The sequence below is a fragment of the Vulpes lagopus genome, chromosome 16, assembly GCF_018345385.1.
Source record: "Vulpes lagopus strain Blue_001 chromosome 16, ASM1834538v1, whole genome shotgun sequence".
NCBI lineage: Eukaryota > Metazoa > Chordata > Mammalia > Carnivora > Canidae > Vulpes > Vulpes lagopus.
In genome coordinates, this window is record NC_054839.1 from 56,543,792 (window position 1) to 56,565,542 (window position 21,751).

A 21,751-nucleotide genomic window follows, 5' to 3' on the forward strand; every position below is an offset into this window, starting at 1 on the left:
TTATTCATCCTTTAAAAAAAAAGAGGAAATCCTGCCATTTGAGACAACATAGAGAAACCTGAAGGGTATTGTGCTGAATGAGAAAAGTCACATACAGAAAGACAAATATTACATGATACCACTTATATGTGGAATCTAAAATAGTCGAACTCCTAGAAACAGTAGAATGCTATCTGCCAAGGGCTGGAGGTAGAAGGAAACAGGAGTACTGTCAAAGGGTACAAAGTTTCAGTTGTATAACATGAGTAAGTCCTAGAGGTCTACAGTACAGCACAGTGCCTACAGTTAATACTTTATCAGAAAGTAAAAAATTTGATAGGAGTGTAGATGTTATATTAAGCATTCTAATCACACACACAAAATAGAAAAGAGAGAGCAAGAAGAAACTTGCAGGAGATGGATATCTTTATGGCACAGACTGTAGTGATAGATTCATGAGCATATGCTTATCTCCAAGATCATCAAGTTGTATACATTAATGTATACACTCTATACATAATAGGCTTTGAGTCCACAAAGAATTATAAAAGAATTCTACATACTGTTATTAACGCATTTTAATAGTTAAAACATCTTAATAATTAAAGATCCAAAGAAGAAATTTAAGACATTTTTTAAAAACTAGAAATGAGCTACATAAAAAGGCTAACAATGAGTAAGTAACAGCTTAGGTGCTGCTAAGAGATAATTAAAAAAAAGAGAGAGAGATGTCTGAGGATATGACCCAGGAAACAAAAGAGAGACAGATGAAAATTTGAAAGTTAAGAATCAGAGAAGATACAATAAGAAGATTCAACATATGTGTAACATGTCTAACCTATGCTGTTCAGAGTCACATTTAAAACAAAAAGATACAAAAAGGAGGAAAGGATGAAAAAAGATACTTACTAAATACTAACCAAAAGAAATGTTAGTAAAATATCCTTCAAGATAAAAAGCACTATTAGAGATAAAGAGGAACATTCTACAGTGATGAATAATCTGCCCTATGTGTACCTAACAGCAAAGTTGTAAAATATCTAAAGCAAAAACTGATCAAATTTCATGAAATCGACAAATTCACTATGACAGTGAAAGATTTAACTCATTTCTCTGTAATGTTAGAAAAGGCAGACTAAAAATAATTAAATACAGATTTGAAACTATGGATAACGAATTTGATCTGAGACGCCCTCTGCATCCAACAGTTAAAAGCACACAACAGAACATTTCTGTAAATTTCTGAGCCACAGCTAACCTGACTTCAAAGTCTTCTCTGACAACAATTAAAATTAAGGGGATTTATTTTAAAAAGTTAGATTGGAACTTTATAAAGCTATTTCTACATAATTCATGAGTCAAGGAAGAAATCACATCAGAACTTACAAGGTGTTTAAAATGGTCACTAATTCAATTACCACATATTTCATAACAAAGAAAAACCTGAGTAGAAATTAGAACAAAAGAAGACAAAAAAGGATGCAAACCAAAGATTAGTTGTTTGAAAAGACTCAAAACAAATCTCTGGCAAGATTGAGTAAGAAAAATAAGAGAATGCAGTTATAGATATAACAGAGATTTTAAAGAAATTTTGGAACATCTTTGTATGAAAAATTTGAAAACAAATTTCCTGGAAAAATGTAAGTTATTACACACTGCTTTAAGAAAAAAACAAATCTGTAACTATTATAATAATCTAAATCTGGGATCCCTGGGTGGCTCAGCAGTTTGGCGCCTGCCTTTAGCCCAGGGCATGATCCTGGAGTCCCAGGATAGAGTCCCACCTCAGGCTCCCTGCATGGAGCCTGCGTCTCCCTCTGCCTGTGTCTCTGCCTCTCTCTCTCATGAATAAATAAATAAAACCTTAAAAAAAAAAATCTAAGTCTATCATCACTCTTAAGGAGAAACTCAATTGGTAGTAAAAGTTCTAACCATCAGAAAAACAGAAAACGAGAATAGACAAATATTAAATTGTCAAAGAATAGATAACTAATCATATATAAATTGTTCCAGAGGAAAAAAGAAGTAACACTACCCAACATATGTTGTATGTCTAGTATAACTTTGATTCCCAAACCAAACAAGAACATAAAAAAATGAACTATGCAGTGGCATGCTAGAACCAGTTCACATTGGCTTCAAAGAGTCAATTGTGTGCATCTCTTCTCATGTTAGTAGCTCAAAATCAGCTATGGCAATAGTATTTATATCATGAAAATTGGCAAAAGTTAAAGGCCAGGACTTTTTCTGAAGAGTTTGCTGTTAAATATTTACCATCATCCCACTAATTAAATGTAATCTCGATTGAAAACTTTACTTCAAAATCAAATTTTAACCTATTCCAGAACTTTAAAAAATGGAAAAAATTCAATTTATCTTAGAAATTCCAGGATAGTTCTAAATTTTATTTTATTAAAGATTTTATTTATTTATTCATGAGAGACACACACACAGAGAAGCAGGCTGCATGCAGGGAGCCCGACTCAATCCCTGTTGTCTCCAGGATCACACCCCAGGCCAAAGGCGGTGCTAAACCACTGAGCCACCAGGGCTGCCCAGTTCTAAATTTTAAAGAAATACATAAGTAAAAGAGGCTAAAGACCAACCATGACCTTCTCAAAATACAGAAAAAAATGGTCATGATAGAAGTTGTTCCCCAAGTTGGGAAAATAAGAGGACATCTGTAATGCAATAAAAAACATGTTAAAAATTTACAAATACCATGCTTAACAGTAAAATGCCAACAGTAACACTTTAAAATCTGAAACAGAGCAAAGAAGCCCCTTATACCACTATATTCAACACTATATTAAAAGAGATCAGCAGATGCTCAACAATAATCAGAAGAGCCAAATCTGTTCCCAGGCATAAATGTTTAAGAGAATCTAATTAGATCTCCAATGAAATTACAGCAACATAAAAATGTAAGATTAATATACAAATATCAATCATCATTTCCATACATCAACAGTTAGTGGTAGAAAATAAATTACTTTAAAAAGATATTCAGTGACACTTATAGGCAGTTATTCATTGAAGCACTGTTCAAAAACAAAAAAGACTAGAATACCTAAATATCTATCCATATAGGATTTGCAGTAGTTTCCCCTATCTGTGGCTTCACCTTCTGTAATTTCAGTTACCCACGGTCAACTGGGGTCCAGAAGCAGATGATCCTCCTCCTGACATATCCTCAAAGGTCAATGGTAGCCTAACGTTACATTACAATGCCTACATCATTCACCTCGCTGCATCGCATCACCTAGGCATTTTATCAGCTCATTTCATCACAGGAAGGGTGAGTACAGAACAATGAGGTAATTTGAGAAGACCACGTTCACATAACTTCCATTGCAGTGTATTATCATTGTTTTATTACTGGGTATTTTTAATTTCTTACTTATTTATAAATTAAACTTTATCACAGGTGTGTATGTTCAGGAAAAGACCCAGTACAGAGTTCAGTATTATCTGAGTTTTCAGGCATCCAGCCATTATCCTGGAACACATCCCCTGCAGATAAGGAAGAACTACTGTATTCACTTTATGATCATTTGTTCTAGCAAACACCAACAGCGTTTTGACAGGGATTGCAAAATGAATAATCCAATTAAAAAATGGGTAAAAGACATGAACAGACATTTCTCCAAAGACATCTAGACGGCCAACAGATACAGATACCGGTCTCCAAAGACCTCCAGATGGCTCAACATCACTCATCAAGGAAATATAAATCAAAACTACAATGCTGTATTACCTTATGCCTGTCAGAATGGCTAAAATCAACAACACAAGAAACAGGTGTTGGCAAGCATGTGGAGTAAGGGGAACCCTCCTGCACTGCTGTGGTGGCAATACGAACTAGTACAGCCACTCTGGAGAACAACATAAGGTTCCTCAAAAATTTAAAAATAGGGATGCCTGGGTGGCTCCGTGGTTGAGTGTCTGCTTTCGGCTCAGGGCATGGTCCCAGAGTCCCAGGATTGAGTCCCGCATTGAGCTCCCCTCGAGGAGCCTGCTTTTCCCTCTGCCTATGTCTCTGCCTCTCTCTCTAATGAATACATACATAAAATCTTAAAAAAATAATTTAAAAATAGAACCCTACAATCCAGTAATTGCACTACTGGGTATTTACCCAAAGGATACAAAAACACTAATTCAAAGGGATACATGCACCCTAGTGTTTACAATAGCACTATTTACCAAAGTCAAATTATGGAAATAGCCCAAGTGTCCACTGACTTATGAATGGGTAAAGATGATGTGGTGTATATATATATATATATATATATATATATATATATATATACACACACACACACACACACACACACACACACACACACACTAGTGGAATATTACTCAGCCATAAAAGAAATGAAATCTTGCCATTTGCAATGATGTGGATGGAGCTAGAAACTATTGCACTAATAAGCAAAAGAAGTCAGAGAAAGAAACATACCTTTTCACTCATATGTGGAATTTAATAAAACAAATGAGTAAAGGTAAAAAAGAGAGGCAAAGCAAAAAACAAACTCTTAACTATAGAAAGCAAACTGATGGTTACCAGAGGGGAAGTGAGTGGGGAGATGGGTTAAATAGGTGATGGGGATTAAGGAGGGCACTTGTGATAAGCAACAGGTGTTGCATGGCCATGTTGAATCACTACACTATACACTGAAACTAAGATTATACTGTATGTTAACTCACTGGAATTTAAATAAAAACTTAAAAAAAACCTTTACAGTATATCATATCTTCAATAGATAATGTGCACCGAAAGGGTTACTTGTTTATCAAGCTGACTTGGATGACCTCCAAAGTATTTTTAAAGTGAAAACAGTAAGGTATAGAGTAATGTACAGTTTTAAAAATTATGTTTGTAAAACCAGAGGGAGATAACAAGAAGACATACAAATCTGCTTGTGTAGAATATTTCTTGGAAGGATACAAACAAAATTGGCAAAAGAAAAAAAAAGTTAATGAGGTCAGGGATAAAGGCTTTTCAAAATATATTCTTTCATAGTTTTGAAATTTTGAACCATGTGAATGTATTTTTTTTTTAAATGTATTATTAAAAAGAGAAAGACTTTTTAAAAGTATCATAGGCAAGAGCACCAAAAATGTTGGGTACCCAAGAATAAAATACATATATAAGACGTTAATAGAAAAAAGTTAGAAATTCATAAATTTAATGCATTTGAAATAAAAAAACTAGTTTTTCCATGAAATTTTTAAAAAAACAACTCATTTTAAAAATGTATATGAAAAAGCAAAGGGCCAAGAAAAGCCAAGACAACTATGAAAGAGAATGCAAGGGGCCTTTGGCTTAGCGTGAAGCTATAATTTTGCCCAAGATAGACCAAAAGACCAAAAGAATGAATCGATGTTCAGAATTCTGCAGCAGTATTTTGGGGGAGGAGAGAAAAGAGAGGAGGGGAAAGGAGGTCAAAACTAATCCAGTCCAAGAAGTTTGGAGACAAATACATTTTGGTAGGTAGTTACTAGGTGTTGGCAAATGCTTTTTAGGGGAAGAAGAAAAATGGCTCAAGATTGTGATGTGCAAGTATCTGAGGTGGTCTGAAGCAAGCACATGTATACTGAGGAATTCAGTCATTTCTGATACCAGCAACTTTGAAAGCCCACATTTTAGTCTCACTTTAATAATCATTTTATCATATATACACCTGTTTCATAGAAATTATTTCTTTTGGACTCTACATTTTTGTCTGATAGTAATTTTCTTAGTGTTCCACACTAATCAACAGGGTAGGCATGACTAGATATAATTTAACCAGGGGATCTTAATCAGGACCCATTTATCTTTTGCTACTTGAGCAAATTCCTAATTCCTAGGAATTTAACAATTTCTATTTGGAGCTTAGAGGAAAAGTCAAAACTCAATTAATTGAAAATTACTTTGACAAAATGATGATAATGAATGTAAATGTAAAAAAGAATATATTTAGAAAAGAAACCTTAAAAGATTTAATAATTTCTATTTAAACATACAAGATACAGTTCACTGACAAGTCAAAAACCTTACCCTTTTCAGGTAATTCTGGACCTCTCCCCCTACTTCTGCCCATCCGGTCATTCCTAATTTCACTTCGAGACTCATTTCTGGCATCATTCCTTATTTCAGTACGAGAACTTTCTTCTCTTAAATGGTTTCTGCCATAACTTCGGGATTCTTCTTGATAGGTATCCTCCTTTCGATGAGTATCTCGACTTTCACGGTCCCTATAATCATGGGTGTCACGAGCAGACCGAGAATCTCTGGGATCACGGCTCTCTTTGTTATCTCTGCTATAATCTCTCATCTCCCTGGAGTCCCGAATGTCTCTAGAATCCCTTAGTTCCCGTCGGTCTCTAGCATCTCTGGCATCTCTCCGATCCCGACCATCTCGAGGTTCTCTGTCATCTCTGTGGTCTCTAGAAGAGCTCTGATCTTGCTCATATTCTCTTTCTTCTCTTACATCTTTTTCTCTATCCCTTTTGCTTCTGGTCTCTGTAAAGCAAGTTCGGAAATCAACTAGAATTCCTTTTACAAAACTTTGAAAAACTAGACAATACATATATAGAGGTTAAAATTTTTTTAAAAAGGTAATTCATATTCTTTGCAGAAAGGGCAAGTAAGAAAATTAAAACCATACATAAGCTGCAATTCCAAAGGTAATTTTATTAATACCGGGATAACCGTGTTCTTGATAAACTTAGAAGAGGATCTTCCTGTGTGCCCACTTACCCATACTTACAGATCTTAAATAAATTGATCTCATATCAATGATGGCTTATTTTTAGAAACTACTTGTAGATCCAGAGGTACACAGCGACTTTAGCCATCTCTACCAAGTATTAGCCCAGACTAAACCATCCATCCATGACCACTTCAAATGTACCTGAAGCACTTTAGAGTGGTCTACAGTTAGTAACCTGGCTGGTAAAGAGATACCGTTCTTTACCCTCTCTTCTTGGACTATTTAGTGGAATCACTCCTTTAAGTTTTCTCTCCTTAAAGCATGTTCTATCACTTCAAAGAAAAATAAGAAAGAACTCTAGCTTTTGAAAAGCTGAAAGGGAACTCACTGATTATATAATTCAACCTTGTCACTGTCTAAATGAAGAAGAGGCCCAAAACCTAAGTGGCTTAGACAACACCTTACCAAATGGGAATTTGCAAAGGATAGAAACTATTCTTTAGATATGCCTAGAATAGGCATAAATTGATTACAGCATAAATCTGATATGAAATCAAAGGATTAACAAGAGAATCTCAGAAAACAAACACACTGCCTTGTTTTTAAACCAGATTCCTTCACGTATTGCTCTGAAACTCTGGAACTGCCTCAAGATCTGAGGCTACCTTAGCAATTAAGTAACCTTATGCCTGTTGTAAATTTACTTTCCTTTCTCTTTGTCTCAGGTGGCTGGGTCTACAGACTTTCTCAGGTCTCAGACTTTCCCAAACACCTAGTATCCATAAGACCCCCTATATTTTCACAGTAATAACTCATCTCTCCTGACAATTGCAATGTCCATATACTTATATCTGCAAATGCCATTTAAGAACAGAAGCACCAGGCAAGAATTTGATAAGTTTCCATCGCTTTTTGTGCATATCTATAACTTCCAGTCCTTCTCCAATGCCAACTGTGTCGAAAAATATGTTCACTCAGTACCAGATCCTTTTCGTGATTTTCCCATCTGTCTTTACAAATACATCTAGTTACTATATTTTGTTCTTTACCTACCTCCCCACTCCTCCACTAAAATTATTCTTATTTCAGATGATGACATCTAAATAAAGGAACAAACATCTGCTACATCTCTTATATAGAAGGTAAAAGAAACATCTTCTTTACAAAGAAACACATATAGTTTATTATTAAATGGATTCTTCTTGTAATATAGACCACTCTTGGCACACTAAAATTCTTTTAAGACTCTACTGCATACTATTTCCCCTCATTATTATTTCAAAACATAGATATTAAACACATTAAAGAGTTTTCACTCAGCACGTAGTCATGAAATGTACACTATATTTCCAGTCAACTATAGTTAAATATCTTATTAAAATTAATAGATAGGTGCTAAGGGAATTTTCCTATCTTACCAATGTTCCATAAATACCGCTGTGCTGTTCTGATTGCAAAATCATGTACACAAGACATAATTCTACACAATAGATGCTCTCTCTGGTCCCTATCTGGGCATTCACGATTTTCTTGAATAAAAGAACTTGATTAATTATTGCTTGCACTGTTGATAGGAAGAGAACAACTAAATTTAAAATGTTTCACAGGAGATTTCTATACTATACTCACAGAGAGGTTTATTCTAAAATGCATATTAAACAGAAATGTTGCAAGTAGGCAAGTATTTCTTGAGTACTCATTATGTTTAAACATCAACTCAGGAGAAGTTAGGGAAAAAAAATAAGGACAAGAAGCTTGGATAAGGAGTACAGAAAGAGATGAGAACTATTAGACTATATTATCAGATAATAACAGCATCTCAGCTTGAACAAGGAGTAGCAAATCCAAAAGTAGCTTAATTCTCAGGGATCTTGAAAGAAAAACTGCTTTGCTTACTTCTTTTTTGAGTTACACCTAGAAAACTGATCCACTTGGTTTACACCAACCTTCTGAATGTTCCCTTGGCCCTTACCTCTTTATCAAAACATGTCTGATGCTTTCAAACTCTACCCCCTGGTTTGCTGCCTTTCTTTCCTTCACTTCTTTGTTTTTTTTTTAAAGAATCAACTAAGCAATTAGAAGGATCTTTTAAGAATCAGATAGCCAAAAATTTCTAGAACTTGAGAGTACTCAATTAAAATACCTTCACTGAAGAAAGCATTACCTCAGTATATACAAAAATGCGCACTTACATGCATTTAATAGCTTATGTTCCTGTGTCATTAAAAGCACTTCCTATTGCCCTCAAGAACTCTTCTCGATAATAGAAAATTTAATACAACACAGTTCTCTTCCTTCTCTTATTATAACAATAAATCTGAACGTGCAGTTTTTTAATAAAGAAAATACTTGGGACTCCTGGGTGGCTCAGAGGTTGGGCGTCTGCCTTTGGCTCAGGGCGTGATCCCGGAGTACTGGGATTGAGTCCCACATTGGGCTTCCTGCATGGAGCCTGCTTCTCCCTCTGCCTGTGTCTCTGCCTCTCTCCCTCTCGATCTGTGTCTCTCATGAATAAATAAAATCAAACAAACAAACAAAAAAACCCCAAAACCAAAAAAACAAAACAAAACAAAAAAGAAAATACTTAAAGAACTCTAAAAAAAAGAAAATCAAGATAAAGAACAGTACATACCTTCCCTTCTTTCATGACGTCGATCATGAGACTGTGAAGTTCGTTCATGGTCATGCCTTCCCTTCTCTCGCATTGGAGAGCGATGTCTTGGGGGACTTTGCTTTCTCTGAGGAGAAGACAGAGAATGTGAAGGATAAGGAGAAGCAGAGCGTCGTAAAGGTGGAGTTATTGTCCTCTGATAAGATGGTGAAGGAGTTCTTTTCCGACGAGGAGAAGGAGAATGTCTTTGAATAGATGATCCTGATTGTGAGGAAGATGAGTGATGTCTAGAAGATATAGGAGAATGATGCTGTCCTACTGGGGAAGTAGACCTGTAAAGAAAAGCAACAATTAAAAAAACCCTGAATTTTAAAGCTAAAAGTGTGAATCATAATTCCAGGATAAAGTTTAATTCACAATGCTATATAGTAATTTTTAAAATATCTTATTGATTTTAAGTCAGCCTGAGGCAACAGTTCTAGATGAGATATATATGGCCTTACTCCCAAGCTCTGGCTCCAAGAAGCACTCTTCCTGAGCACAGGTAGAGAATATTACCCTCACTTAAAGTATGGAATTCACTCTTATCAGAGATAATCTCTTACAGTGTGAAATAGGTACTTGGAGGCAGGAAACAAGAGCTAAAGAGAAAACATACTCGTAAGATCTAGATAGAAAGTGGCTGTGAGAATGCCTGTAATTCAAAGCTGTGGGAAAGGGAAAAGTCCTCATCAGCTCTAAGCCAAACCTCAAGTCTGCACTGTCTAGGTTAATATTTATGAGGGGGAAAGAATGAGACAGTTAAGGAAAGGACATACAGTCTATACTGTCTTTATCTTAAATAACCGGCCTTTACCCTTAGCCAGCACAGATTAAATTCACAAGTCTTGGTTTAACGACGGCTTCTTCTATGCCCTCCAAATCACCTTTTCTAACCGTACAAAGTACATCTGAATCACTCCTACAATCTGTTAAATCCTGGGCCCTGGTTTATACTGAATATGCAAAATGTGTGTGTGATGGAAAGCTGGAACACACACACATCTGTGCAATAACTAAAAACAAACAGGACTAAGGTTTAAAAAATTACATTCCAGACACCACATATCTGGATTTAGTACCATATTCCTCAATCATTCTGAGGACTAGATGTTTGTTCAAAAACATTCTGTAGTCCTAGTCAAAGTATTTTATTTTTTCTAGTCAAAGTATTTTAAAATTACCTTCAGTACCTATGACAAATGTTTTTTAATATCCACAATGGTGGCAAAATCATTATTAATCCTAAACCAGAGTTTGTCAACCTTGGCAGTAATGACATTTTGTATTCAGCAATTCTTTGTAGTGGAGGCTATCCTGTACATCATGGGATGTTTAACAGTATCCTTGGCTTCTATCCACCATAAGCTAGTACCATCCTCCCTCTCACTCCCATTCATAACAATAAAAAATTACTCCAGACATTTCCAAAGGTCCCTAGAGAGGCAAAATCATCCTTGTTGAGAACTGCTGCCCTGAACTATGTTGTTTATAAATGATGCCTTAGTCGACCTTTTATCAATAAAAGCTTCAAATGCATAAAATATATGTTACTGATTCAGGAAAGTGATGCAATATATAATAGAGAATTTTGCAGAACAAAGATATTAGCAAATAAAAAACACCTTTTGGATAATAGTTGACTAAAAAAAGTCAGCTAACTAGATCACCACATTCACCTAAACTAGTTATCAGCAATTCCACTAAACCTTCATGCTTTTCATAAAAATTATTTCCTTTTCATAAAAAAAAAACCATAAGCCACTATAATTTAACTGACTGAACAGAAATTTATTTACTTAGAGGTAGGAGTAGAAATGTTCAAGAATCTTACTCAAATTGGAAAACCAGCTATGATCAATGATGATTCAAATGCATTTAAGTGAACAGAAAAATACTGCAAGATTGAGAATCAGAATGATTATTGTTTGGTGTTTTTTTCCCAATTTCAATTTTGTCAGGTTCTGGTCAATTTGGAAATATCTAAATTGATAAAAGAAGAGATGTGGCTCTCCACTGAATTGACATTTTGGTTAGTTTTATTTATCATGCATACCAAAAATTGTTTCAAGGATGTCTACAATACCCTTTGGTGATTAGTTCACAAAACGTAAAATAGTTCATAATACTATCTTTAAAAGACACAATACAGTCCAATCACATTTCTATTCAAGTTTGGTGTTGATAGCATGGAGTAAAAAACTTCAGTTCAAGCTTAGGATAATCAACCTATCAAGTTAAGGTCAGAGGATGAATGCACTGTCAAGTTATGGTTTCAGCATTTTTCTTCTTACCCATCTTTAAAAAAAAAAAAATTAAGAGAACTGTTGGTTTAATTTAAAAGCATCTGTTATGGACTATGTCCTCCCAAATTTATACAACCCCTCAACGTGATAGTATTTAAAGGTGGGGGCATTTGGGAGTAAATGGTCTAGATGAGGTCCTGCGCGTAGGGCTCCCATTATGAGATTAGTATTCTTATAAATAAAGGAAGAGACCAGAGCTCACTCTCTCCCCTCCATGTGCAGACATGGTGAGAAGACAACCGTCTATGAACCAGGAAGGGACCAGGAACCGAATCTGCTGGAACCTTGACTTTGGACTTTCTAGCCTCTATAGCTATGATAAATGAATGTTTGTTGTTTAAGCCACTTAGCCTATGGTATTTTATAAAAGCAGCCCAAGTTGGCTAAAACAGCATCTTAGTATTTTCCTATTATTATTCTTTTAAAAGTCTGGTAACTAAAAAGAAAAGTAAAAAGCTATGATAAATGAATGTTTGTTGTTTAAGCCACTTAGCCTATGGTATTTTATAAAAGCAGCCCAAGTTGGCTAAAACAGCATCTTAGTATTTTCCTATTATTATTCTTTTAAAAGTCTGGTAACTAAAAAGAAAAGTAAAAAGAGAGAATCTGTTACCAAAACAGGATGTGTCAAATTATGGATGTCAACATAATTGGACCTAGGTCTATGTTCATTCTGCGTTCAGAAAAGGTAGAAAATAAAACTCTCTTGAAACCTGACCAAAATCATTGATATGTTGTTTTTTACACTATTGCAGAGGTATATTAAAATACACTTGCAGTTAGAATAGCAGTAATTTTAGATCAACTATTCTTAGGCTTTAGAGTTGGCTGGTTTCTTGTTTGAGGGGAAAAAAGAGGTGACATTTGACACTCAAATAAAGAAAAGAGTTTATTGCATGAAGAGAAGCTCAATACGTTAAAAAGAAACCTGTATAATCAGCAAGAGCACTGTGGTTTATAGCATAGGGAAAACGCCAATCATTAGCCTGACTTGATTCTAATCTAAAGTTTTTTTAATGCTACTACAATTAGGACAAAACGTGAGATGAGAATATTCAGGGAATATTTCATTTGGGGAAAACATGTGAAAGTTAAGAAGGTTATAAAGAAAAACTTCTCTCATTCAAAATACAATAATTTCACCTACAAAACAGTATGTTTACCGTAGACTTTCTTAGAATTATAATACCATTTTTTCCTTGCAGTAAATAGTCTTTCTAAAATACAAAAATATGCCTTCATAGTGTAACTAACATTTATAACATTTAAAATCATCATGCAAAGTATACTCAAAAAAACCCCCCAAAACAACAAATGAATGGACTATGGACACTATCATAATCAACTATTCCCAGTGGTAAAATACAACATAACATGATACAGAGTTTACGAACAGAAATATTTAGGCTTTGTTATTTTACATAATAAATATATCTTTATATAAAATAGTCAATTTATTGAGCAAATATTAAATGGGCATCTTCTATGCTCTTAGCATTATGTTTTTGGCATTGAGAATACAGAAGTAAAGAAGACAGGCAAACCATTAACATAGTAACAATAATAATAATACCAATAATAACAACAGCAGGTAACACACATATTGCTACTATGTGCAAGACATTGTTTTAAGTACTCTACATGTATTAACTCATTTCATCTTTATGACAACAACCCTAAGATAACTGAGACAGAGGACTGAAAACCAATCTGTCTTAACTATATGGTCTAGAAGAAGACCACCAACAAGAAAGCAAAGTAATTTCAGGTAGTTAATGCAACGAAGTCTGTAAAAACGGTAATGAAAATAGAAACTGATAGGTCCAAAAAATAAAGTTTAGGGGGACAATGTTAAGATGCTTAGAAGGAAGGGCCTTTACGGAGATGAAATTTGAGCCAGAAATTGATAATGTGGGGAAAGAACTTTGCCTTGCAGAGGGTTCAGCAACTACTAAGGAGGCAGCAGGAATCAAAAGATATGAGAAGATGAGAAAGCAGACAAAGATAACTACAATTTGTAAGTGAAGAGTTACATGAGGGAAGGTCAGAGAGTAGGCGGGGGCCAGATGATATGAAGTCATCTAGGTGACAGTAAAGTCTGGATTTTTTTTTTCTCCAGATTTTATTATAAGCTTGAAGAAAATCATTGGTGAGTTTTAGGGAGGGATGTGTCATTCAAAATTTAGCATGATCTCAAAGGATAAAAATCATTATGATCATCTCAACAGATGCAGAAAAAGCACTGACAAAATTCGACACCCATTTATGATAAAAATTCTCAACAAAGTGGCTTTAGAAGAACGTTACCTCAACATAATAAAAGCCACACATGACAAACCCACAATAATTGGATCATCATTGGATATGATGAAAAACAGAGTTTTTCCTCTAAGATCAGGAACAAGACAAGGATGTCCGCTCTAATCACTATTATTCCACATATTACTGGAAGTCCTAGCTGCAATCAGACAAGAAAAAGAAAATAAGAGCATCCAAATTGATAAGGAAGAAATTAAACTGTCACTATTTGTAGATGACATGACACTATATATAGAAAATCCTAAAGACTCTGCCAAAAAACTATCAGAAGTAATACATGGAGATCCAGTAAAGTTGCAACATATAAAATTACTACCCAGAAATTGATTGCATTTCTATACACTAATAATGAGATAAAAAAAATTAAGAAAACAATTCCATTTAAAACTGCATCAAAAAACAGTAAGATAGCTAGAAACAGACTAGAAAAACCAAAGCTGGAGTGTCACAATTCCAGATCTGAAGATATATTACAAAGTTATAGTGATTAAAACAGTGTGGTCCTAGAACAAAAATAGACACATGATCAACAGAACAAAATAAACTGCCCAGAAATAAACCCACAATTATACGGTCAATCTATGACAAAGAATATACACTGGGGAAAAGATAGCCTCTTCAATAAATGGTGCTGGGAAAAACTGTACAGCCACATGCAAAAGAATGGAACCTGACCACTCTCTTCTACCACACAAAAATAAACTCAAAATAGATTAAAGACCTGGAAGCAAAAAACTAGAAAAAAAACATAGGCAATAATTTTTCTGACATCGGCCTTAACAACATTTTCTTAGATATGTCTCCCCAGGCAAGGGAAACAAAAGCAAAAATAAACTATAAAATGCTTTTTGCACAGCTAAGGAAATCATCAACAAAACAAAAAGGCAACCTATTGAACAGGAGAACATACTTGCAAATGATGTATCTGATAAAGGGTTGTTACCCAAATATACAAAGAGCTTATACAACTCAACAGCTAAAAACAAAACAAAACAAAAAAAACAAGAAACCCTAAAACAACAACAAAAACAAAACAAGTAATCCAACTGAAAATGGGTAGAGGACTTAAAGAGGTATTTTTCCAAAGAAGGCATGCAGATGGTCAACAGATAAACCAAAAGATGCTCAGCATCACTAATCATCAGATAAATGCCAATCCAAACCACAGTCACCTTACAACTGTCAGAATGACCAGAATAAAAAAACAAGAAATAACAAGTATTAGTGTGGATGTGAACAAAAAGGAACCCTCATGCACTGTTGGTGGGAATGTAAGTTGGTAGAGTCACTGTGGAAAGCACTATGAAGGTTCTCCCAAAAAATTAAAAATAGAAATATCATATGATGCAGTAATTCCACTACTGGGCATTTACCCAAAGAAAACAAAAACATTAATTTGAAAAGATATGAACCCCTATGTTTATTACAAAATTATTTACAATAGTCAAGATATGGAAGCAGCCTATGTGTCCATCAGTACATAAATAGATAAAGAAGATGTGGTATACATATGCAACGGAATAGTATTCAGTCATTAAAAAAAAAAGAACGAGATGTTACCACTGGCAACAACATGGAAGGACCTAGAAGGTATCATGCTAAGCAAAATAAGTCAGACTGAAAAAAGATGAATACCACTTAATTTTACTTATATACGGAATCTAAAAAAAAGAAAGCAAATGAATAAACAAACCAAAAGCAGTAACAAACCCATAAATATAGAGAACAAACCAATGGTTATCAGAGGGGAGAGGGGTAGGGATGATGGCCAAAATGGGTGAAGGGGAGTGGGAGATACAGGCTTCCAGTTAAGGAATCAATAATTATAGGGATAAAAGGTACAGCATAGGGAATATAATCAATGGTATTGTAACAGTGTCGTATGGTGACAGTTGGTAGCTACACTTGTGAGCACAGCATAATGTATACAGAAGTTGAATCACTATGTTGAACCACTGTTTCACCTAAAATTAAACTAACATTATGTCAAGTATACAATAAAAAAAATCTTACCTGTCTAAATAACTATGTAAGATGGAGAAAGAAAATGCTTTTGTGGATGATTGTTTTTTAAACCTAGAGTTTGCCGTCCCTTTGAAGCAAGTAATAAATACTCTCTGGAAGGGGAATCATTTCTAAGTGAACAAACTATCAAAACAGGAGAATACTTTTGTTTGTAGGAATCTTCTGAAAGATGTCTCCTCATAAATATAATGGTACTTATAAAACAGATCTGACTCAAGCAAACAAATCAATTCGACATCATAAAAGTAAATCTAACCCAAATACAATTCTAACAATTTTATTTTTGCATTTATATAGAAATGAAGTAATTTCAAAAACCTTAAGAATGACGACTGTTAAGATAACCCTTAAATCAACACATCCTTAAATGTTATTCAAATCTAGATTTACCATAAATAGAATTTTTCAGAATCTTGTTCAAGAGCCTTACATAGATTTTCTCAATCACATAACTTAGCTAAAAACTGTACCTACCATTGTTATTGAAATTCGGAAGAGACAAGTACCTGGTATCCGTGGCACACTTGAGGAAGATTGGTTTTGAACTTTAGGAATATAAGAGTCAGTATTCCAAATGAAATGAAATCCAGAAACAACACACACCAGCATAACATGAATTAAGACAACTGGCTCCTATCCCCTACCTGGTGGAGCAAGTTAAAGTTATTACTTTCTCCTGGGATGGGATGAGGTGGTGAGGTGATGAAAGAGGGACCACACCAAGAAACAGCAAAAATCTAGTCTTAGGAAGGAGGGAGGTGAAGAACAGTTCTCAAGGCTCTGGACTGATCTCCTAGACATAACATCTCCTTAGCAAGGCCAACAAAGTAGGTAACTAAATTAAGGCAGATTCTTAAAATCCTTGCCACTGTTCTAAAAGTTCTCACCGGTCACACATGATTTAACTGTTAGTCAAAAAGTTACCACCAGATGGCACCAAACCACAGCCAGGTTGGGATGGATTTTGCTAGTGCAAGTTTGGGTGTCTTTCATTAATCTCACCACATAGAATGCAGCCCCACACTTTTACTGGATGGAATTTCTGGCCTCCATTTACCATGGTATACACTTCTGATTGTAGCAATTACTGGAACAGGATCAAACTTTCCAATCACCTGCTGCTGAAAAGCCTCTCGGAAACTACTTGAGAACAAGTCGTTCTCCCTCTCAAGTCTAATTTCACCAAGCATGTTGGACAAAAGGTAAAAGTACAATTTTTAGGGACATAAATACCAAGAGATTCTCTAGATAGCTCAACAAATTTTCCCAATATCACCTATGAAAGAAAGCCCAAGACTTGATCAATTTGACTTATTGTGAAATTGCTTCTTTTCCCCCCAATGTGACCGAGTTATTTTGGTATTTATAAAACTCTTTCATTTTGGGGGCGCCTGGCTGGCTCAGTCAGTATCACAGGCAACTCTTGATCTCAGGGCATGAGTTCAAGCTCCATTTTGAGTGGACAGCTTAAACAGACAAATAAATAAATAAAACTCCTCTTTAACAGAAGTCTACTATAAATTTAGTGTATTATAGAATTATATTCAGCTATGTTACATTTTAAGTGCCTTAATTTTGTATCCCTAGCCCAAATCAGTCCTCACCTGAGGATACTTTTTAGGTCTACACAAAGGGCTCGATTAAATGCAGAAAAAAAAAAGATAATGTCTCAGATAAGCAATTTCTAACCTGAACACAAAGGTCCCATTTTAATATTAAATACTGCTTTCCTTTTTTCCTTTTAGGTGTGATGGAGGTATGTGACTGTATATTTTTAAGTGTATTTTTCTCGGAGATATATTCTAAACTATAGGGATGAAAGAGTAAAACGTCTGGGATTTGCTTCAAAGTAACACTGGAAAAGGGAAGGTATATAGGAGTATACACAAAAGATGGGTATAAAAAGGTCATTATACTAGTGTATTTTTATGTGTGTGAAATGTTCCATAATAATTGTAATGTTAATGTGACATTTTCCCATCCTCTATATACAGCCCAGCAGCATTAGTACACATTTACTCAAGAAACCATAATTCAGTCTATAGAAAATGCTTGGTGCACAAATGGATCCTTCCTTGTCCTGTGGCTCATGGCCACAGGGTAAGATCTGCAATCCAGATCATGGTACTTTTACATGAATACTGAATAAATCCAATTAATAATATTCTTTGTCAATCTGAAACATTTTATTTATTTTGATAAATGTGTGCAATCAATGAAAGGAAACATGACTGTCACTTTGATGGTAATTTGCTTATTCTCCTAAAGTGAAGTCAAAGCCAGCAAGTTTTAAACGATCACATCAGTCTTTCAAAGCTGGGTAAGACTCATCATACAGACATTTATACTATCAAGAAGTATATTTCTACATTCAGGTAATTATAATGAAGTTTGTTTGGTTTTTTTTTTTTAGTGAATAGCTATGCTCTCAATATTATCTTCTCACTTAAACACAAAATTCTGCATCTTAGCATTTTGATTAAAACATATTACCATCCATCAATAAAACCATATTTAACTAAATGTCGAGTAGAATTAGCTATATACACAAATTGCTAGCTAACTCCTCTGGTTAACTACTATCCATAAAGTTTGTGCTTATTTAAGTCTTTGTTTTTAAAGTACACTAGTAATTTGGTTCACTTTCCTATTTCAACAAAGTATATAGAATATGGATTTTTCACTGATGAAGAAGATATTACAGGTCCACTAAAAAACACCATTGCAAATATCCACATGAGATTATCTAGCTATAACAGGTTAGGAATATTAATACAAAATATTTCCTTCATAAGTGGTTTTCTGACTAAATACCTAATTTGAACTTAATTTTCCTGTATATTACACCTCTTCTAAAACAAATTATAGAATAAAAAGATTTAGTTGAGTTCCAAGTAATCAAGATTTTACTATTTTCTATACAAAGTCATGAAAAGTAAAAAAAAAATAAAAAAAAAAAACAAAAAAAAAAAACAAAGTCATGAAAAGTTTATTTTACAAAAGTATAATGGGAAATTGGAGTAATAAAATTTATAACTTTTTTTTTTCTTGGGCAAACAGCGGTACTCAGGTTTTGATCAATGATGCATAAATAAGTAAATTAAAGCTCAGTAAAGTCTACCTCAAATGGGAAGACACTGATTAGAAACATTCTTCTAATGACCATGGCCTCCAAACTAATAACCACATTCCAAATATGACAGAACTTAGTGCTATTCATATTAATAAATATTTTGGGAACAGAGTATATTTTTAACAAAGTTGAGCAGATTCATCAACAAAGCTGATGGCCAATGAAGGTGTGGGAGAAGGTACTCAAATTCTCACTGCCAGAACACAGGCAACACCCTTTTTGAACCTGGCCACAGCAACTTCTAGCAAGATACATCTATGAAGGCAAGGGAAACAAAAGCAAAAATGAACTATTGGGACTTAAGATAAAAAGCTTCTGCACAGCAAAAGAAACAGTCAACAAAACTAAAAGACAACCTACAGAATGGGAGAAGATATTTGCAAATGACCTATCAGATAAAGGGCCCGTATCCAAGATCTAGAAAGAACTTATTAAACTCAATACCCAAGAAACAATCCAATCATGAAATGGGCAAAAGACATGAACAGAAATCTCACAGAGGAAGACGTAGACATGGCCAACAAGCACATGAGAAAATGCTCTGCACCACTGGCCGTCAGGGAAACACAAATCAAAACCACAATGAGATCCCACCTCACACCAGAGAGAATGGGGAAAATTAACAAGGCAGGAAACCACACATGTTGGAGAGGATGTGGAGAAAGGGGGACCCTCTTGCACTGTTGGTGGGAATGTGACCTGGTGCAGCCACTCTGGAAAACTGTGTGGAGGGTCCTCAAAGAGTTAAAAATAGGGCAGCCCGGGTGGCTCCGCGGTTTAGTGCCGCCTTCAGTCCAGGGTGTGATCCTGGAGACCCAGGGTCGGGTCCCCACATCGGCCTTCCTGCATGGAGCCTGCTTCTCCCTCTGCCTGTGTCTCTGCCTCTCTCTCTTTCTCTCTCATGAATAAATTTTAAAATCTTAAAAAAAAAATGAGTTAAAAATAGAGCTACCCTGTGCTGGGGATTTGCTGTATCATCTGTCCTACACATATGCCTATTCTCCTAGTAACTAAACAGGGAACCATTCTTTTTTGTTTTTTTTTTTTTAAGATTTTATTTATTTATTCATGAGAGACAGGCAACAGGCAGAGGGGGAAGCAGGCTCCATGCAGGGAGCCCAATGTGGGACTCTATCCCGGGTCTCCAGGATCCCGCCCTGGGCTGAAGGCGGCGCTAAACCGCTGAACCACCTGGGGTGCCCACAGGGAACCATCCTTAAGAAATAAATGTAAATAATCCTCTAAATCCAACAGGCCTGGTACATTTTACTTGGAGAAAAAAAAAAAGAAAATCCATATTCAGAGAAATATTATTTTCCATACACATGATTAATTACTTCTATCTGTAGTAACAAAGCTTCTGAGAATATTTTTGTTCACTGTTCTATCACCAGCTTTTAGAACAATGCCTACCCTATACCCAGTAACTGAGTAAATGAACTAGCATACTTTCACTTAAGCACAACACATCCTAATAACCAAAATATTCTGAATAAATCCATTATAAAATCTAAATGTTTAAGGACAATTTTCTCCAAAGGAATTCTGACGCTAATCTTTAATTACATACCACACCAATCTGAAAGCATGATGAAGATTCTTAATACGGTATCTGGTTTTAGAATTAATAAGTTCTCTTTCAAAGTAATGGAAATATATTAAAATAAGAGAACACCTCAAAAAAAAAAAAAAAAAAAAAACAAAACCCTGGAAATTAAATTAACTTCTCCTAAATCAAAATGCCTTATTCAATTTTGTCAAATACAGCTTCAGAACTCCAGTGCAAGTAAGGTACCTATGCAGTTCTTCATACTCCTAGTTCTGCTGCTTCATTTCCTTAGATAAAATAAACAAAGTTCAGATTTTTTCTATATATGAAGTAATAGGAAAATTATAAGGCTTTCTTCCCTTCATAATTTTTCTGCTGCCTGGACTATGGATGGAAAAATCTTAAGTCATCAGTAGTGACATTAAGAAACCACTGGATAACCCTGAAAAAGGGTTGGCACCTGTGTGGCTCAGTTGGTTAAGCATCTGCCTTCAGCTCAGATCATGATCCCAGAGTCCTGGGATGGAGCCTCCTGTCTGGCTCTCTGCTCAGTGGGGAGTCTGTTTCCGCCCTCTCCCTCTGCTGCTCCCCCTGCTTGTGGATGCTGGCTCTTTCTAGTGAAGCATGCATAAGGAAGACAGTACTAGATCACCAATGACTCTGCAGAACAAACAGTGTATATAGGTCCTGGACTGCCTCCCTCTGAGCTTCTCTAAATGAGAGAATAAACTGCAATTTATGGTTCCTAAACTTTGTTAAACATTAGAGTCACCCAAAGAGCTTTTAAAAATCTGGATGCCAAGGCTGCTCCCCCTACTAACTAAGAAAGAATATCTGGGGATTGAAATCAGGTATTAATACTCTTCAAAGACTCTCAGGCAGTTTCCACAGTGCAGTAAAATTTGGAAACTACTGCTTTCTGTACTTAAGCTCCGCCCCCCCCCCAATGCCCCCAACCACTCACATTGAATCCTTACTACCAACAGCTGGTTCTAAATTTGATGCTGTGCAAGTACCAGTTAGAAAAAAAAAAAAAAAGAAGGCAGCCCTGGTGGCTTAGCAGTTTAGCGCCGCCTTCAGCCTGGGGTG

The 21,751-nt window shown here is 35.3% G+C and overlaps 1 protein-coding gene across 2 annotated transcripts in view; it reads right to left on the reverse strand.

The window, feature by feature from the left end:
• ZC3H13 (zinc finger CCCH-type containing 13) overlaps positions 1-21,751 on the reverse strand; it is a 91,825-nt gene that overhangs the window by 29,784 nt on the left and 40,290 nt on the right. For both annotated transcript variants that reach the window (XM_041731018.1, XM_041731019.1), the window contains exons 9-10: positions 9,313-9,623; positions 6,026-6,490 (exon numbers count right to left, since the gene is read on the reverse strand). In XM_041731018.1, the coding sequence (XP_041586952.1) occupies positions 6,026-6,490; positions 9,313-9,623 (776 nt within the window). The remainder of the gene's footprint in view (positions 1-6,025; positions 6,491-9,312; positions 9,624-21,751) is intronic.